This window comes from Pelophylax lessonae (assembly GCF_965119305.1).
Source record: "Pelophylax lessonae genome assembly, chromosome: 1".
NCBI lineage: Eukaryota > Metazoa > Chordata > Amphibia > Anura > Ranidae > Pelophylax > Pelophylax lessonae.
Genome location: NC_138768.1, coordinates 193,975,269 through 193,996,251, shown reverse-complemented (window position 1 = coordinate 193,996,251; position 20,983 = coordinate 193,975,269). Strand labels below are relative to the sequence as shown.

The following is a 20,983-nucleotide window of genomic DNA, read 5'->3' as shown; positions in this document are numbered from 1 at the left end:
TGCTCTCTTCAGCCAATATCTCACCCTTGTCTTCCCTACTGCCATCCATATTTTTGCTGCCACTCGTTACTGACCTTTGACTTGTTCCTGGACTAAACTTCTGCCTGATCCCGACCTGCAACCACTTGTTACCACTTGTGTGGAGCAACGTACACAAGCTACTGCACCTGCGCAACCAGAGTTCGGCCATCTTTGGTATGGAAAGCCGACCTGTTTATCATGTTTGAGCATTTTTATATCATCCTAAATGTAAGTGCACTTTATCTGTTTTTTATTAAACTATACATTTCGTACAGTATTGCTCTATGTGGGTTGTTTTATGTCTTATATATACTAATTGAATACGAATGAGGAACTACAGTATCTACCTTCTGGAGTGTTTGTTTGTCTTAATTTTTATTTGTTTTTGTATATGCCCTATATATGCACATCACCACACTTTGTTTTTAAATTGTTTATGTGCCTAGTATCTGCAATTATAGTGCTTGGCTGCTAATTAGGGTTCCAAGCACAGATAACCTTCTCTTTTTGTTATCACTTGTTACTGACCCTTGGCTTGTTTACTGACTACGCTTCTGTTTGATCCTTACCTGCTATATCTGCTACTGGACCAAGGGTTGCTCACTTCCTAGTAGGGGGATCCTGAGGATCATGACCTGGAACTAACATGCAACAAACCCCATCTCCACCATCAGGAGCTCTGTTGAACACAGGTTAGTACTTAGACTTTGCACCCTAGGTGAGCCCGCGTCATCTGCTAGGGTGAACTGGTTGTATATCTATCCTGCTGGTCAGTGGGAGTCCCCCCACTGCTATAGCTACTGGTCTCTGAGCCTGACCCCTGATCGTGACATGGACTATATAGTTCGATGATATGGTATAGTGCATACAGCAATTACATGCTATCGGTTTCTTCAGTAAGACATAAAGCAATACACAAATTGCAGTGACCATTGGTGACCAGTTGATCTGTATGCACTTTATGGTAGGGAGCTACTCATTGGTAGCCCTGTTTTTTTTGGGGTCATTGATCTTTGCACAATAAAACAAGGCCTAAGTGTCATTTGATGTGTGGTTTAGTGCATGCAAAGAATTGTGACTAAAGAATGTGCAACAGCATTTACATAGTGGCAGTTAATCTATACTATAGTCTTCAGTTCATGAATAATTATAGAGGCAGAACGAACCTAAAAATATGCACTTACACATAAGATTGTAATATATCCTGGAAAGTAATGGTCTTGTGTGCTGTTGCATAATGTGAATTGCTTCATAAAATTTGATGCAGTTTTACCTCTGCAGCATACTTATTTTCTGATTAAATAAAGTACAAAGTGTTTCATGTGCAGTAATTTACAATAGACATCACTTTGCATGCCAATGCATGCTTCTTTGAAAGATGTTCCTACTTTTACATGATTCCCTTGTATTTATGCTTCCTGTAAGTCATGAAAAGAAGCCGCTTCTATCTTTCTTAATTCTTGCTCAAGTATACAGTATATTATAATGAGCTTTCCAAGTAGGTTTGCAGATACAGTATGTTTAAAGTACAATAAGCCAGTTACTAAGGAACAACAAGAATTCTTTATCTACTGTTACCAGAATTACTATTTCTTGCTCAGATCTTCTGAATACTTCAACTTGATAGTATAGAGTACAAGAACATGCATTTTGTTAGGTTAAATGTTTTTTGTATAACACAATAAAAAATGGATGTTCTATAACACAATACTTGTTAAACGTGTTTGATACACGTTGACTTTGCTTTCAATGTATAAACCTATTCATAATCAATTTCTTTATTTCTACCAATTCTTTTTACGCATCATATAAACAAACCTTGGCAATGATTTTTACCTGAGTTAATTTCATATCATTTTTTTTTTTTTTTTTTTTACTCCAAGGCAAGACATAGTGGATGAAAGTTCCCCTGAGCTTGACTCATGTAGGATATTTAAAATGATTTATTATTTATTATGATGACTAAAATATATCATTTAAAAAGTTATTTTATTTTTAATTAAGTAAAAATGAAGAATTTTGTATGAATATATATCTTGTTTATTGTTTCCCAACCAAAAATTTAGCTCTAGGCTGTTTTGTCCTGTTTAATGGGCCTACATAACAGATTGGCTAAGGCTCAAATTATGGACATATCTACAAATGTAAGAGAAGGGACCATGCTTGCTGTGCTCAGATCAAACCTAGTGTTGGGGAAAAATACAAATACATTTATCTTCTTAAAATGTAAGACCTTCTCAGGTACTTTTTGACACTATTGTCTAGTTTACTAAAGGAGTAGAAATAAATATTCACTTTGTAAAATGTATGTTTACTAAGCTTAGTAAATAAAGTAAGTTCATTTTGAATACCTAATCATGTAGAGATAAAGAAAAATTCCAAACTTTTGCTTAAACATAGTTGGATGATTTAGGCAAACACAGCTTCACCATTTGTAATTAACTAAGTGAACATTCACTTTGCTAAGTGAACAGTCTATATTCGTTTAGAAATTCAACTCTAAAAAGTTTGAACTCTAACAGCTTAATCACTTTACCGCTGAGTACCGTAGTACTACTGCGGCAAAGTGGCTCTTGTAGGTCTGACGACGTAGACCTACGTCGCCAGACTCCTCCCCTGTAGGTGGCGCTCCCGCTGTTTTCATTCACAGCGGGAGTCGGGCCAGGGGAGGAGCGGCGGTGATCGCCGCTGCTCTGCCCCGATCGTCGGGGAATCCAGTGTGGAGATCCGCCCGCCTGTGTAAACAGAGCAGGCGGATCTCCTAAGTGACAGGGAGTCACAGATCGGAGTGTTCAGCATAGCTGGACATCCGATCTGTCCCTGACTCACTCAGTCACCTCCCCCCCCCCACATGTTAGTAAGCACCAGGCATACATTAACCCCTCCCTCTCCAATAAAATTAATCCCTTCCCTGCCAGTGTCATTTTTACAGTAACAGTGCATATTTATAGCACTGATTACTGCAGTAATGTCACTGGTACCCCCAAAATGTCAGTCAAGGGTCCGATCTGTCCACCGCAATGTCGCAGTCCCGCAAAAAAAATCGCAGATCGCCGCCATTACTCGTTAAAAAAAAAAAAACACCAAAAATGACTTAAATCTTTCCCTTAGTTAGTAAACGCAATAACTTTTGCGCAAACCAATAAAAATATGCTTATTGCGATTTTTCTTTACCAAACATGGGTAGCAGAAAACAAATTGGCCAAAAATTTAAAAAAAAAATTGGTTTTTACATCTTTTTTGGGGGGAATTTCATATAAAAAAATGTTAAAAATATTGTTATTTTTTCAAAATAAACGCTCTTTTTTGTTTATAGCGCAAAAAGTAAAAATCGCACAGGTGATCAAACACCACCAAAAGAAAGCTCTGTTTGGGGGAAAAAAAGGACGTAAATTTCGTTTGGGTACGGCATCGCATGACCGTGCAATTGTCAGTTAAAGTCGCACAGTGCCGAATCGCAAAAAGTGGCCCAGACTTAAGACAGCAAAATGCTCTAGTGGTAAAGTGGTTAAACTGCCAAACAGGTTTATATTTACCTTCTCTATGCAATGGTGATTTCTATTGTGGCACATCCATGGGCTGGATCTCAAGCTGTGCTGCCTGCGTCCATGGACACAGACAGTGTGGCTTGTTCCATCACAGAATTTGACTGACAGCAGCCAGAACCAATGGCTTCCACTGCTCTCAGCAAAGCCTGTTAAAGCGGGGAGAAGGGAGAGTGCAGCTACAAATGGGCACAGCGCTGGATCAAGTGGGGGCACAGGTAAGTATAAGGGGCGAGGAACAGTGCTAATACCTAAACATGTTTCACCTTAATACAAGGAATGCATTAAGGTAAAAATGTTTAGACTTTGGAACCACTTTAAAATGTTTACCCTAAATTTTCAAAATTGGATGTAGGGTCTGCTGAAAAAAATATAATGGTCTATTTTTATGCACTGTTAAATATTGATTTTTAGACAGGGATTTAGGGATTTATTGTGCTGCATTTCTTTTTCTTTTATAGATAATGACTTTCAGCTCTTGACTTTACAGCTTGTTCTGCACACATAGGTGCAGCTTTACTGGACATTAATCATATGTGACATATAATATTCCAAGCTGGGTGAATAATCTGAAAATACACAGCCAGTCACTGACAACAAAGCTGATATTAAATGGATGGGGAATTTAATTATAAAATATCAGTTCACTGGGACAAGAGGATGGGGTAAAACAGAAAACATTGTGATATATACTTGCATTAAGTAAGGCATACAGAGGTTGGCAATAACAGATGCAGCTTGTTTGTTTTATATTTAATCTTTTCATTCCCTGGAACCCTTGACATATGTGACCAGTGATAGATGAGAGATCTTTTATTTGTTACATTATAGAGTGAACACATGAGAGGAAAAGAGGAACAAAAATCACAAATTAAGACATAGCATAAATAGCAGGCACCTCCAGGTGCTCCCCTGTAGAGCTACCCTGGCACCCAAAACCTGTATTGCTCTGTAATACAATTAAAGCTGAACTCTGGGAAGATATAAAAGACACAAGTGATGCAGCCATATATTTAAAAATAATAATAAATCATTAAATGTATGTTCTTTTTTAGTGCAACTAGCTTATGTACTTGCATTTGTAAATGCCAAGTACTGGGAGTCAGAGAGGTGAAACATGCTAATAGGAGAGAACAGAGTAAGCAAAGTGATGATCTTATCAGTTTACTGCTCCTTCACTATTCAGTCAACATGCAAGTGGAGAGAGAATACCATCAGCATGCAAGGTCTGCTTATTTCTTTGGCTCCTGCTTCCTATGCAAAATTGTTGCATATCATGGGACTTCTGGTAAGATCCTAGGTAAGCTGGGAATACAAAATCCTCACATCATTTAGCTTCCCAGGATCTTGCTGAAGGTCTGTAATACCACCCACCCTAGGTATATTTTTTCCTAATATGTGATCTTTTTCCCCCTGCTTTTAATGCAGCATTTTTGCATGGGGGAAGTTAACAGGAAGGTTTTACCCCCTTAATGACCAGACCACTTTTTGCGATTCGGCACTGCGTTACTTTAACTGACAATTGCGCAGTTGTGTGACGCTGTACCCAAATAAAATGTATGTCCTTTTTTCCCCACAAACAGAGCTTTCTTTTGGTGGTATTTGATCACATCTGCAAATTTTATTTTTTGCGCTATAAACAAAAAAATTGTGACAATTTTGGAAAAAAAAAAAACAATATTTTTTACTTTCTGCTATAAACCTTCCCAATAAAAAAAATGTAAAAATCAAATATGCACTGTTACTGTACTAATGACACCGGCAAGGAAGGGGTTAACACCAGGGTCAAAGGGTCAAATGTGTCCCTCGGGGGTGCTTTATAACTGTGTAGGAGACGGGCTTGCTGAATGAACACAGAAACCTGTGTTCCTAAATAAGAGGATCCCTGGATAACAGGATCTCTGTGTTCATTACTGACAGAACAGCGGTCTGCCGTGTTTACAACAGCAGACTGCCGTTCTGTCTCCAAGGGGAGCGACTGCGGGTGCCCGGTGGACGTGGCAACCCCCAAACCTGCTGATTGGCTTCACCTGTGGCAAATTGGTGGGTGTGCGCCCCCACTAGTGGTCCCGAAAAACGACGTACCGGTACGTCAATTCTCAGACAGAGCCGACCTGCCACCGTATAAGTACGGCAGCTGGTCGGCAAGTGGTTAAACAGTTAAGAAGACCCTATAATTTGATATTTTGACTGTCAAGTGACATCCATCTGTTTTGTACTGTGTAACTCCCAGAACTAGATGGACAGAAATACAAATCATTTTACAGGTTAAAACATCTCTCTTATATGAATTTTATCTATGTGTTTAGGCTGCCTCTCACATTGAAAACAGTAAATAAGACAGGGATAGGTGGGACTTAAGCCAGAGACCAGGAGACTTGGAGGTTGAGGTACCTGCTATACTAAGGGGTTTACTTACTAGCCGGGGAGTGCAAAATCAGATTTTTTCTGCATAGAAACCAATCAGCTTCCAGGTTTTATTGCCAAAGCTCAATTGAACAAGCTGAAGTTAGAAGGTGACTGGCCACCATGCACACCTGCACCAGATTCTGAGTGCTCCAGTTTTACTAAATCAACCCCTAAGTGTCACTTTGGAAATTAATTTGCTCACACAGTTGAATCTGCTAAGTGTAAACAAACAAGAAATATGTTAAATGACATAACTTTGAGAATTTTGCTAATGCATGATTAACCACTTCTGGACCGGAAGGATTTGCCCCCTTATTGACCAGGCCATTTCTTGCAATTCGGCACTGCGTTACTTTAACGGACAATTGACGCTGTACCCAAATAAAATTAATATCCTTTTTGTTCCCTCAAATAGAGCTTTCTTTTTGTGGTATTTGATCAAGTCTGCGGTTTTTATTTTTTGCGCTATAAACAAAAAAAGAGCGACAATTCTGAAAAAAAAAAAACAATATTTTTCACATTCTGCTATATAACATTCCCCCAAAAAAATGTAAAATCAAATTTTTTTAACATTTTAGGCCAATTTGTTTTCTGCTACATATTTTTGGAAAAAAAAATCACAATAAGCGTATTTTGATTGGTTTGCGCAAAAGTTATCGCGTCTACTAACTACGGGTAATGATTTATGTAATTTTTATTGTTTTTTTATTTTTTTTGTTACTAGTAATGGCGGCGATCTGCGATTTTTATGCGACATTGCAGCGGTTAGATCGACCCTCTAACTGACATTTTTTACACTTTTGGGGGGACCAATGACATTACTACTGTAATCAGTGCTAGAAATATGCACTGTTACTGTAATAATGACATTGGCAGGGAAGGGGTTAACACAGTGGGTGATCAAGGGGTTAAATGTAAGCCTAGGGGAGTGTTTCTAACTGTGGGGCGGATGGGCTTTTGAAATGATCACAGAGACCTGTGGTCGTATATAGAAGGATCACATGCGCTCTGTGATCAGAAGAATGGTTGGCTGTGTTTACAATAGCTGACTGTCCTTCTCTCTCAGCGGGGAGCAATCGCCGGGGGCGACGTCAATTGGAGCCGCCAGGCCCATGCATCGGAGTCCCCGCTGCTGAGTGGGGCGGGAGCGCGCCCCCCTAGCTGCAGGCGCGCGACCAACGTAGGGCTATGTCGGTTCATGCAGGAGGGCCAGCCTACCGCAGTAACACTGCGGCGGGCAGGCCTTATGTGGTTAAAGTCTATTTTCCGATATGCCAATCTTTGTAAAAGATCGTGTGGTACAATACTTGGAATTTATACTGTGGCATCCTACTGTGTAAGGTACATTTTTTGTTCCTTGTGTTGCCATATTCAATGTATGAAAATTGAAAAAGGAATCTTTGGTGAGAGATCTACGTTAAATTCAAGCTTGGTTTCAGCATATAAGTTAATTTAGTACAAATTTCCAATATTATTTCACTTCCTACTACTAAGAAAATGTTAACCATTTCCACAGGGTTGTTGTGATAAGGCAGTGCTAAGCTGACTCCTAAAAAAAAGTCCATGAATATGAGTAATTCTGACAAATGAGAAAAATAATTTTTTCTGTGAAAAAAACCTCAAAACAAATGTAGAACTGCAGCTTTTACAGAGACTCGAAACTATAAGCACAAAGGCACACATTAAACGGAAGAGAATTAAATTCAGTTGACATTTTTGAAGCTTTAGTGGTTTTCTATAAAAAAAAAAAAACACTTGATCCCAATCAACTCTTTAGTCCCTAGTTATACGTGGCTGCACTAAGCTTTCCTATGCTATAATGAAAAATCTTTAGAGCTCATGGAGAATAGAATTTTGTGCCCTGGCCCTAAATCCATACCATGGGTAATTAGTCCTGTGATCACTAAAAAGAAGTTAGGCCAGTAGAAAGCCTTAAATGCTCACTTATTCTAGGTGAAGTGTAAAGCAAAGGAATACTTTAGTTAATTTCTCTCTTAAGCGTGCTTATTTCCCACAGGTTTTAAGATTAATGGCAGGTCAACCAAAGCTTATTCTCTTTGCTAGTTGTGTGGCCCCTTCATCATCTAGTACAATACAGGACAAGCAAGAAGAGCATTGGCTGTTGGGGGAGCAAGGGATAAGGTAATTATTCCTTTAATTCACACACTCCTTAGATTAGGCAGACATTTAACCTTTACTATCCTGGGATGGAAAATGCACCCCAAAGTTATTTTAAAATGGATAAATGGAATTCAACTATAAGGTCTCCAGACCAATACCAGGTGATGTACTAGGAATGCAACAGCTACCATTTGCGATCAAACCCATTACTTAAGGTCTTTCCAACCAAAATGTTTCTAATACTAGAATTCTGTTAACTTTTTATTCAGTCTTAACTTTCAGTCTATTATGTTACTTTCTCTAGAGGTACATTTTAAGCTATCAGCATATCAAAGATTGTTATGTTTCCTTCACCAATCTTGAAACCTCTATCAATTTTTTCCATCCCAGCTTCTCTCATCATACACTCAGCATACAGATTAAAAAAAATTATTGTGAAAGTATGCAGCCTGGAAGCTAAAATTTAATTTTGATGGATGGATCTTCTGTAAAGCGACCCTTTTTTCCTCATTTTCTCCCATCTTTATTCTCCTAATCTCTTAATATTCAATCCTTTTACAAAAATCTTTTATCATTTTTCATTTTTAAACTCTCTGCTTTTTAATGCATCTTCTGTCATCCACATCAATTTCTTGGCTTTTTTTTATTTTATTCAAGTTATTCTCTGATTCCTCCTTGATGATTTCTTTGAATTCCATTCACAAATTATCTTGCTCTCCATCTAATAAAGATGATACCTTTGTTTTTCTACACTTACAATATTTCAAGGTTTGCACATTTTTAGACCTGTGGCCTTTCAACAACTTCTTGCACTATGGTATGAGCATTAGTATAATATCTAAAATGTAGATGACCATCGGGATTCTATTTGCAGGAATATCCTACAGGACTATATGAGGAATACAATGAATAAAATATGGAGCAGAACCAGTAAAATATGAAGTCTTCAAATGTCTGACAGCTAGACTTTGCAATAATAAGTTCAAATGTTTTTACTTTTAAAACACAACATATTTTTCCTTTAGAGCAGATGAAACCCCATAGCATACAATTTCGGAAGAGTGAAGAAGTGAAGTGAGCAATTACAAGGTGTCAGGCAACTGTCAAAAAACGATAAAGTAAAATGTTTCTATAATGGTCATTTTAGTGATACCTCTGCTTTGTCACCACTGCTGGCAAGAACTGGGGGAGAAGTGCAGCTACATTAGATTCGTTTTAATTTTCTTAATTTTATATATTTTATGGACTGTGATTTGGACGTACACTTTACATAAGTTTGGATTTATTATGCATATGATAAGATACTGTAATTGGTTGCACAAATGCAGTGAGGCACTTTATTACACTATTTTGCACAGACGTGTATTATTACTGTCTTAGGTTTTTAGTTTATTTATATCACTTTGCATATATTTTTTTTTTATTTGTAACTTATCCATTAGCAATGCTCACTTTTGTTTCCTTATCCTTCTATTGAAAGTTAACTCAAGTACACATTTAAAATACCTATATGAGAGCTGATTTTTAAAGCGTAACTCCACTTTTGTTGAGAAAAAAACATTCCCCTCTGGGTGATCTCTGTACATTGCAGGGATTTTAACAATTTTATTGCAGATTCCTACCTTTTGTTATTCTGAAGAAATCATTGTTCGTTCCTCTGTGCCTCTGTGCTGAGTGGGTCAAATGGGAGTGGTTTCATAATATCTATCAGCTGTGGCAGTTGCAGGGCTCTAATGAGGAAAGCTGCTGGGCCTAGACATGTTCCTATTGGGTTTATCTCACCAAAAATGGCATTTTTGTTGCAGGGGATGCCAGAAATCTGACTTGTATCTTAGGCAGACTTCTGGGAGAATTGGTGAGCCAATCACACAAGCAGGAAATGAGGTCTCTGGGGTGTGGTCAATATACATTCTGTGTACAGAACAGTTCCAGGTAGCCATATTGCATTGCATTTTCAGAACATTACAACAACTGCAGATTAAAAAGCTTATTTTTAAAAACATTCAATTACAATATGATTTGTGTCACAAATGTATGCACTATTTTGTTTTTTCTTTATTTGCTGATTTTTTCCCAGGAAAGTGGAGTTAAACTTTACATCAAAGGATCTGTAATTATATCTCTATTGAGATCTATTCAGCCTTAACTGTCAGTAGAACCAAACTAGACTTGGCTTCTCCTAAGTATATGGCCTTCCTGCCTCCAAATTTGATTGGTCAGTGAGCGACCTGCAGTGATGTAATGAACTCATCCATCTCATTGCTTGCTCTCTTTTCCTATATGCATATTCTTTGGCAGTACATGTTAATGGAACACATAAATTAGCTCATAGAATGCCCCATGCTCCCCAAGTCTGAGTGCTGCTGTATAGGGTATTACAATAGGTTGAGCTCATCTTCATAAAATTGTTGCATTAAAATAAATGTAATCATTGTTTATATCTGCATTCACTGGCATTTTGAAAACAGCCTAAAAGTCATCTTTAAAGCAACCTTTCTTTGCACAAAAGTCCTAATCTTTAATTTATGAAAGACATAATGTTCTTCCCAAGAGACTGAGTTTTTCACTCCCCCACTCACATGTGATAGAGAGAGTGAAGCCAAGATTTCCAGTCACAACCCATCAAATCAGAAATACTGCTGTCCTTTCTATGTCACATCACTGCTAACAGCAGGGCAGCATGTATACATCAATCACCAGTGGGAGTAGTTTGGATGGCTGAGTGCTTATATTGGGGCAAGGCCTATAAAGCTGGAGATTCTGTTGGTTGCCAGCTCTCACGTCTAGTAATCAGGTTCTGTAATGACAGTCATGGGGAGGGGGTGTTGCTCCACATGTAGGGCTCAAGATGGTACCAGCTTCCTGAATAAATAGCAGGTCAGTGCCTTGGTGGTCAGGAGGAAGTGGGAGATCACAGGGAGGGGACTGTACAGGAAGTGGGCAGGTTAAGCCCCTGATTAGTGGCAATGCCAGTATTGAGTGTGGAATCAGGTCTCTGAACTTAAAAGGAGCTGAGGTCTATTCATTCTTTTATTCACCAGTTGCTACAAGGATTTTCCACCTGCCCACTCTGAAATGTTGTTTGTTTCTTCACAGGGTTGTCTCATCTGGATATAAGGGTCTTTTAGTGAATCAGGGCACCTTGCAAGGCAGGTTTGACACCCTCTCAAGGCTGCAAGTAGGAACAAGCTCTTACCATGTGGGACTTCTATTATTGCAAGTAAAAAATGGGGCAGGGAGGTGGAGACAGTGCAGGCACTGCACAGTAGGCATTGCACTAAAATCACATTCTGAGCCTTTAACACAGACATGTGCCCTCAGTGGGCCATGGCTGGCCATCTTGCGCATGTGCAGTGGTGGGGTGCATATAGCATCATGACATCACATCCTAGTGCCCTTTTGAATGTAAGGGGAGATGGAATGCTGGCAGTGGGGGTGAACTCCCATGAATTTACCTTCTATGCCTGGGCACTACCGTATCAATATGCTAGCATGAGATATGAGGCCATGTGTGAGTATTGTTTACATATTACTCACTTTTATATGCAGGGAATTTAGATGATGACACCCACTAATGTACTCTGTGGTACTATACTTTTTGATCTTTCATAAGATATCTCACTATTAGTTTGACTTATATCCAAGCCTCCACAGGGAATGTTTTTGGTTTGAGGCTCCTGCACACATCCCCAAGACTTGTCATACATGGCATACTACATTCAGCCATTCTGGTGTTAGTCTATATACCTAGTTTGTTATATGTGATTTATTCATGTGATGTATTATGGAGAAAGTAATATTTCCCCCTTTGTTTTTATTTAGTGGTACCCCACAACATATGGTCTTGAGGAAGCTATACTATATACAAAATGCATTGTTCACTGTATTTGGACCTTTGCACCTTAAATACCGTAATATGCAATATACTGGGTTTATTACATTATAGGTGTCTGTGTCCTTAATCCTATAGGGGGGTATTCTTTTTGGCCAGGTTTCTACATACAGTATAGTTTATTGACAAGTTTGATTTTATTGTTGTATACACCTTTTAACTATTTTTGTAATTAAAGAATTGAATCATATTTAAGTTGTTATGTCTCATGTATGTGTCAAATCCAACAGGTATGTTAGGATTTATCCCCACACATGTTTTCTTTCACATATATTTCTGGATGTGGCACAGTGGTAGTCCTAGATTTCTTTACTTTATCACAGACAGCTGCATCAACGGAGCTGCAGAATGGCATTTTTGGGGAAATTCAGTTTGGATCCCTTTAAAACATTTGTGGCACTGCTTTACCCAATATTTAAAGTAGTATATACAATGAACATTGTATACATATTTTTGGTGATAAAATAGTTATTAATTCATAAATTAATTTTCATAAATTTTCATAATTCATAAATTATTTTCTTTATGTTTCTGGTTTTTAATTCCTAAGTATTTCAATTACACTAATATAACAAGCACACATTTTCAGCCACATACATATAAAACGATCAAACCATGGATCCGTAGCTATTCTTGAAACACTATACAAGAATTTATTAGCTCTTACTGTGGTGTACCAGTCTGTGTTTATTATGACCAAAATCATTTGTATAACCACAGAGCTTTTCAAAAACCTTATGAAAAGGCTCAATAAAAGTAACATTTTCAACAACTTTTGTTGAAGTAGCCAGGTGGAAAATTGTGGGCTGAACAATGACTGCATACAGACAGATGTAGTTACTGTCTGGGTATTCTTACAGCCACGGGTGCGGCTGTCAGAATAAAATAGCCAGAGAGGACATTTCTGCTGTTTAGCATGGATGGCAGAATCTAGCTTTCTCTTTTAATGAGAGAAATCTGTACGGCTAGCTTAGGAAACAGGTTTGGCAATTTGCTTCCCACATCTACTTTTGCAATCATTTGTTGATTTCCTAACTTACCCATTTACTAGCATTTTTATACATGAATCCCAGCATGACCTGTTATTGATAAAATTTAGACATTGATTATCATCTTTGCTCTAACTGTCTGATAGTAATTGGATTGGAGAATAAATGCAACCCCCCAGTTGATCTCAGGATCTTCTAAAATCGATTTTGCTGGGTGAATGCTATTATTTCCTTGGGATAAGCTCAGCACTGGGGATGTTTTCCTAAAGCATTAACAAGCATGCTTAGTCAAAGTGATGGATTTAACAATGGGGTTTCTTTACTAAAACTGGAGAGTGCAAAATCTGGTGCAGCTGGACCAATCAGCTTCTAACTTCAGCTTGTTCAACTAAGTTTTGACAAAAAAACTAGAAGCTGATTGATTTCTTTGCAGAGCTGCACCAGATTTTGCGCACTGCAGTTTTAGTAAATCAACCCCAATATCTCTTAAAAAAAGCCTCATGCACTGGCCATCAACCGGTCAGCTCTAAAGACCAGCTAGAATGATTGCTCTTGTATTTATTATGATTTTTCTTCAAAACCACCCTGTCACTGTCCGATCTTTTGAACTTCTTGTGTTTATTTCTCATTTACATCTATGATCAAACTGTTTTGCAAACTGTTTTTTTTTTGTAAGCTATAGAACGTGCACATAGAGCTGTGTTTTGTTTTTTCTAAAAAAAACAAGTATACCAATAACAAGAAACCATTTAGTCACTATAATAATATGTTAAAAATGATTTGCTCACCATACAGTCGTATTCAGTTTTGAGTCCTTGTGGCCAAACGTAGTAAAGCTCCAGGATCCATTAGGTATGCTCCCGTACAATACTCTCTCTAAAAGGTAAGTGAATATTAACAGGTAACAAACAAAGTAATTCTGTTTTTTGATATTTTTCAATGAGTTCCTATTGAGGGGAAAAACCCTTTAATTGGAGAATAATGCCCAGTAATGAACGTTCCCATGATCTAAAGAGAAGGTTCCTGAGCAGAGTAGTCCCATCTTGTTCTTCATAACTTCTAGGTTGAACAGCTTTTTTTTACCTTTTCCTAGAAGTAGAAACTTGACACTTAAATATGTCAGTCCACCATGAACCAATAATACAGTTTTGGGTGGATGCTGGTGAGTTGTATGATTCACTATCTTAACAGCATTCCTTTGGCAAACAGTATTTCAAGTCTTAGAGTTACCAAGAGTCATTTACATGACATTTTTATCTTGTTCTCTTAGGATAATTTAACGATTTTATACAATTAATTCCAATCAATATTGTTATCATGATGATTACAAACTCTCTGCAGTAGAAAATTTAGTCTACCTATAGTAACAAAAGCAAACCTGGGATCCCAGGCTTTAGGATTTTATTGTTGATAGAGTGTCTGAGAAATGTAAGAGTATACAGTCTACCAATGTTCATTCTATTCTCAAACAGCCAATTTAAAATGTTGATAATTTAAACAAATAAACACTATAAGGACACAGCTATTGTGCTTATCTAGAAGATATGCGGGCAGGTGTAGCCTTATAGTAGGATATTATGCCATATCTGTGAGCTTCATTCTGAATACCAGTGAGCATTTTCCTTTTAAATAGGGAGCATTGCCTTTTGAAAATATGTATTTAACATCTATATTTCTGTTATTGGTATAGTTGCTTATTTTACTAATAAACTGTCTGTTTTAGACCTAAAACATTCATTCTGTTTTTTTAAATTTCCCTGTTTACAAAAAGTAAATATACAAAATGAAAATTGATAAATTGACACTTACCAAACTGATTGTTATGACACTTCTGAAGAGAGGAGGGTTGAATCTGGGCTTTTTATTGCTTTAAAGTGCTCATTATCATTTTTGTTTTTAATAAATATTATAAAAATCTAAATATAAAAAATAATCACACTGTTGTTGTGGTTGATTTTCTCAGTATAGTTTTTTGTGGTTTTGGTGCAGTTGGTGGTGGCTGACTTCCTGGCTTTGAAGGCAGATGGCAGACACCACTGGTAATTCCTAATCCACCATTTTCCATAGGATACGATGGTTTCGATGGTAAAGGACAATGGTGAGGAAGTTTGGCTGCTAGTTGGATGGACTCCTCATGAAGATGTACCTCTTTGTTTTTCATTTCAGATCTTACATCACAGTCTGGACAGTAGCCATGGTATAGGACATTTTCACTAAAGCGTACTCGTTCTCTCGTTGTAGCCTGAGAACAACGGTCCTTTTCTGGTCTGTGTGTCAATGGCTGTCCTGTCATTTTATCCACTTTGATATTATGAATTGCACATACATCACCATTAGGAAGTGTGACAGGTCCCCCAGGAATTCCACCATTTCGAAGTAATCCTCCATTTTTCTTTAGAGTGTTGGTGGAGTTGATTAATCTTTGAGTTTCTTCAAATTTCACTGGAGTTAACCGTGGAGGCGGTGGTGGTGGATTGGGCTTCCTAAGTACTGTCAGGACAGCTGACGGATGTGCAGGTGGATTTATTAAAGGTGCATTGGCTCGAACTTTACCCTTGTCTATGCTAGAAGCTGTTGTGCTACTTGAGCTGCTGTTCAACGTGTCTGTTTTGGAACTGTCTGTCATCTCATCCTCCAGCTGCAGATCTGAAGTTAAATTGTCAATCTGGTCAACCACCTGTGGAAAATGAAAAATACATGCAATTAACTTTTAAAACGTCAATGAAGCAGCCAAAATTGGTGTCAGTGTGATAGATTTTGTAAAAACCATGAAATTCTCCTTATCCTATCAGCAGTGCTCAGATGGTTGTGACAGTTTAATGAATGAAAGATCTGGGAGACATCTGTTTATAGATATGTTATCACAACAATACTTTTTGCATTTCTCTTTAAACCATACATTTTTCATTTTTTTTTCTTTTTCTCATCTATAAATGTACTTATAAAATAAAATCATTTTGGATGGGGATAACATCATGTTGTGCTTTTTCTCTACAGATGAGTAATTTGGACCACATCTGTGTTTTTTTTTTTTTTTTAAAGATGGCATCCTGTGTAGGGTTGAGCGAACACCTAGATGTCCGTGTTCGACGGGTTCGGCCGAACTTTAAAAAAAAGTCCGGGTCCGTGTCCTGGACTTTTACCGAACTTTTCCCGGACACCGAACCCCATTGAAGTCAATGGGGACCCGAACTTTAAGGCACTAAAATGGCTCTAAAACACCAAAGGAAAGGGCTAGAGTGCTGCAAATGGCAGCAAAACGTAATTAAGAGCATGGCAAGTGCTCTGCAAACAAATGTGGATAGGGAAATAACTTAAAACAACAAAAAAAAACAGAAAAATAAAACAATGTTCTTCTTCATCTCTGAAGGACGAGGCCCATATGGAGTAGGAGGGAGGTTGAGGTGGTGGTGGATGTGGCGGTGACTAGACATATGCCGGTTTTCGGTAATTCGATATATCGCGGTATTGCATAGCCACGGTATTGTTATTGTGGCATTTTTAAAATACCGAGTTTCTCTGTCAAGTCTGCCTGACTTGTGAATTGATACATTTCAGTGAGCTGGATGACTCATTCACTCACTCAGCTAACACCTTTCAGCATTAAGTCTCCTAACTATAAACAAAAATGATTACATTTGTATCTTTTCCTTCCCTCTGCCAGGGAGAAAGGAAGTTTAACCTCTTAAAGACTGGATCTTTTTCTGACACTTGCAGCTTGCAAGTTAAAATCAGTTTTTTTTTTGCTAGAAAAGTACTTAGAACCCCCAAACATTTTATATATTTTTTTAGCAGAGACCCTACAGAATAAAATGGCGATTGTTGTAATATTTTATGTCACACTGTATTTGCGCAGCAGTCTTTCAAACGCAATGATTAGACTTTAATGAATAAAAAAAAAAAAAAAAACGTAACAGTAAAGTTATCCCAATTTTTTTTTTTTTGTTACACAGAGAATCGTGAGAGAATCGTGATCTTTATTCCAAGCTAAAAAATCGTGATTCTCATTTTGGCCAGAATCGTGCAGCTCTAATAAATATATATATACACACACACACGCCTAGCAGCCCACATTACATTATTATATAGCCATCAAGCAGTGTCTGGCCTACCTGGTGATGACTGGTCCTGGCGCTCTGATCCGATGGCCTGGTCTTTAAAGGGGCAAATCCTTGCGATCCAGAAGTGGTTAAACCTGCAGGAGGACCGGTGTTTTTATCTATTAATGACTTTACTATTGCTTTAGGCCTGGTTCACATGTATGCGGGTTGGTGGTTCACATGTATGCGGGTTGGCGGTTCACATGTATGCGGGTTGGCGGCCCACATTTGCACAGGCATAGCAGCCCATTGATTTGAACGGGCTGCTATGCCCTCATTTTCCGCAGAAAAAAGGTGCATGCAGCATTTTTTTTAAATTCAGTGGCCTTGAAATCCATCCTGCTTTTGCACCATGCGACTAACCTGCAGTTCCTGCTCTGGCAAGCTTTCTGCATTTTTTGTATACGTGGGCACGGCATTTAAAAATAAACAGTTTGCGTGTGCAGCAACGGCAGGTAAGTCGCATGGTGCAAAAGAAGGATGGATTTCATGGCCACTGCATTTTTTTAAATTCTGCATGCACCTTTTTTCAGCTGAAAACGCAGGCATAGCAGCTCAAGCCCATTCACATCAATGGGCTGCTATGCCTGTGCAAATGTGGGCCCCCAACCCGCATACATGTGAACCAGGCCTAAAGCAATAGTAAAGTCATTAATAGATAAAAACACCGGTCCTCCTGCAGGTTTAACCAATTAATGACTTTACTATTGCTTTAGGCCTGGTTCACATGTATGCGGGTTGGGGGCCCACATTTGCACAGGCATAGCAGCCCATTGATGTGAATGGGCTTGAGCTGCTATGCCTGCGTTTTCAGCTGAAAAAAGGTGCATGCAGAATTTAAAAAAATGCAGTGGCCATGAAATCCATCCTTCTTTTGCACCATGCGACTTACCTGCCGTTGCTGCACACGCAAACTGTTTATTTTTAAATGCCGTGCCCACGTATACAAAAAATGCAGAAAGCTTGCCAGAGCAGGAACTGCAGGTTAGTCGCATGGTGCAAAAGCAGGATGGATTTCAAGGCCACTGAATTTTAAAAAAATGCTGCATGCACCTTTTTTCTGCGGAAAATGAGGGCATAGCAGCCCATTCAAATCAATGGGCTGCTATGCCTGTGCAAATGTGAACCACCAACCCGCATACATGTGAACCAGGCCTAAAGCAATAGTAAAGTAATTTATAAACAACACCTCCTTCAGGTTTAACCACTTCTTGACCACAAGGATTTGCCCTCTTAATGACCAGGCCATCGGATCGGAGCCGAGCGCCAGAACCAGTTATCACCAGTTAGGCCAGACACTGCTTGATGACCTATTTTAGGCCTGGTTCACAGAGTCTGTACTGACTGACTATATAATAATGTGCATAAGTGAACCAAAGCCCCTAAATTCAGCAATGAAATTGAAGTGAGGTGGAAATTTAATAATTTAAATTTAATAATAGAATACCGTGATAATACCGTATACCGTGGCAAAACCTTAATCAATTAATCGCAGCATGAAAATCTGATACCGTCACAAGCCTAGCGGTGACATAGGCGTGCGCACAGGGTGTGCTGGGTGTGCCTGGGCACACCCTAATCACCTAGGGCACATAGCATTGCCAGTGAGGAGATGGGAAAGATCTCCCTGGGACCTGCTCTGCTCTATTTCTCCTTGCCTACAGGTACATGGCCCCGATACATTACTCTCCCTGCTGGCAAACACATGCATGTGTATTTCAACTTTGGGGTGCACACCTTAATGCAATAGGCTGCGCACACTTATGGGCGGTGTAGGTGGAAGCGGCGGTGGAGGAGGACCAGGGCCGGATTAACAGCATCATGGGCTTGGTGCTGAGGATTTTGAAGGGCCTTAAGGGCCGTGCCTTGCCATGCACCCAGAGGAGGAAGGGTGCAGCCATGCATGCCTAATTCAACATGGGATGCTGTCTCTGAAGCCCATAAACACATCCATGCATCGCCAACTGTCCCTCCTTGTCCGGCCTTCACGCTGTGTGGGGAGGTTCTGAGGGTGCTGCCTGGGGAAGCGAGCATAGAAGCCAGACTTCTGTGTTTACAAGTGACAGAAGAGCGGTAACAGTGAATATGGCCAACCCGGGGCCTATATAAAAGGTAGGGGCCTGGAGCTGCAGCTCCAATAGCCCCTACATTAATCTGGCCCTGAGGAGGAGGACGAGGTAGCCAACACTGCTTCTTTTCAAAAATTTTAAATGAGGGTACACCCCAAAAGAGTGAGAAAGAGCAAAAATGGAACAATGGGTGGGTAAGGTCGGTATCCATTGCTATTCTGCATAAGGTACGGAAAAGTCCCGTGGGATCCATGCCTGGTTCATTTTAATGAACGTGAGCTTGTCCACATTGTCTCTGGACAGGCGGCTGCGCTTGTCTGTTATAACGCCCCCAGCCGTGCTAAATACCCGTTCAGATAATACACTGGCTGCAGGGCACGCCAGCACCTCCAAGGCGTAAAGGGCAAGCTCAAGCCATGTGCCCAATTTGGAGACCCAGAAGTTGAAGGGGGCAGACCCGTCATTCACTACATGTAGGCGTGTGCACACATACTGCTCCACCATGTTGGTAAAATGCTGCCTCCTGCTAAGACGTTCCATCTGAGCTGCTGGTGCTGCTGTTTGTTGTGGCGTGCTGACAAAGCTTTTCCACATTTCGGCCATGCTAACCCTGCCTTCTGAGGTGCTGGCGGTGCCCTGGTTGCGTTGGCGACCTCCTCCTCCTCCTCCTCTGCCTTGTGCTTCCACTGTGGCCCTGCTGTCAGATGGGAATGCCAGCAGCATGGCGTCTACCAGCGTGCGCTTGTACTCGCGCATCTTGCGATCGCGCTCCAGTGAGTGAATTAAGGACGGTACGTTGTCCTTGTAACGGGGATCCAGCAGCGTGGCCACCCAGTAATCAGCACAAGTTAGAATGTGGGCAACTCGGCGGTCGTTGTGGAGACACTGCAGCATGTAATCGCTCATGTGTGCCAGGCTGCCCAGAGGCAACGAAAGGCTGTCCTCTGTGGGAGGTGTATCGTCCGTGTCCTCTGTATCCCCCCAGCCACGCACCAGTGATGGCCATGAGCTGGCCTGGGTGCCACCCTGCTGTGAACATGGTTCCATCTCCTCCTCCAGCTCCTCCTCCTCCTCATCCTCCTCATCCTCCAGAACTGTGCCCCTGCTGGACAATTGCGTCCCTGGCGTTTGCGTGTGCAGGAACCCACCCTCGGAGCCCCTTGCGAATGACTGCCCTGAAAGCCTTGGAAATGTTACCTCTTCATCCTCCTCCTCCTCCTCATCCTGTGCCACATCCTCTTCCATCATCGCCCGAATTGTTTTTTCAAGGAGGCATGGAAGTGGGATAGTTAAGCTGAGAACGGCGTCATTGCCACTGGCCATGTTGGTGGAGTACTCAAAACAGCGCAACAAGGCACACAGGTCTCGCATGGAGGCCCAGTTAAATTAAATAGCGGAATAGAAAATATGATCCAAAAAAAGTGTATGTATATCACACGTACACAACCACACTGGGCCCCAATTACTATTGTTTGTACCCCTAAAAGGCTAGATGAGGAGTAGGGGGAGTATGGAACAGGCAGCACCCTCAAACCTTCAGAAGTATGAGATGAACCCCAACAACTTGGAAAGGTGGATCTCTCTCACACGTACCGACACAGACTATCCCGCAATTCAATTGATCCTCAAAGGTTTTTATTGAATAGCGGAGTAGGAAATATGATCAAAAAAAGTGTATGTATCTCGCACGTACACAACCACACTAGGCCCCAATTACTATTGTTTGTACCCCTAAAAGGCTAGATGAGGAGTAGGGGGGGTATGGAACAGGCAGCACCCTCAAACCTTCAGAAGTATGAGATGAACCCCAACAACTTGGAAAGGTGGATCTCTCTCA

At 40.0% G+C, this 20,983-nt stretch overlaps 1 protein-coding gene across 2 annotated transcripts in view; it reads right to left on the bottom strand.

Moving 5' to 3' along the window:
• PRR16 (proline rich 16) overlaps window positions 1-20,983 on the bottom strand; it is a 491,794-nt gene that overhangs the window by 147,201 nt on the left and 323,610 nt on the right. The window contains exons 2-3 of one of the 2 annotated variants that reach the window (XM_082262232.1): window positions 14,787-15,654; window positions 13,766-13,853 (exon numbers count right to left, since the gene is read on the bottom strand). In XM_082262232.1, coding sequence (XP_082118358.1) covers window positions 14,911-15,654 — 744 coding nt within the window. In that variant the 3' untranslated portion in view covers window positions 13,766-13,853; window positions 14,787-14,910. The remainder of the gene's footprint in view (window positions 1-13,765; window positions 13,854-14,786; window positions 15,655-20,983) is intronic. The other variant, XM_082262231.1, reaches the window with a different exon arrangement.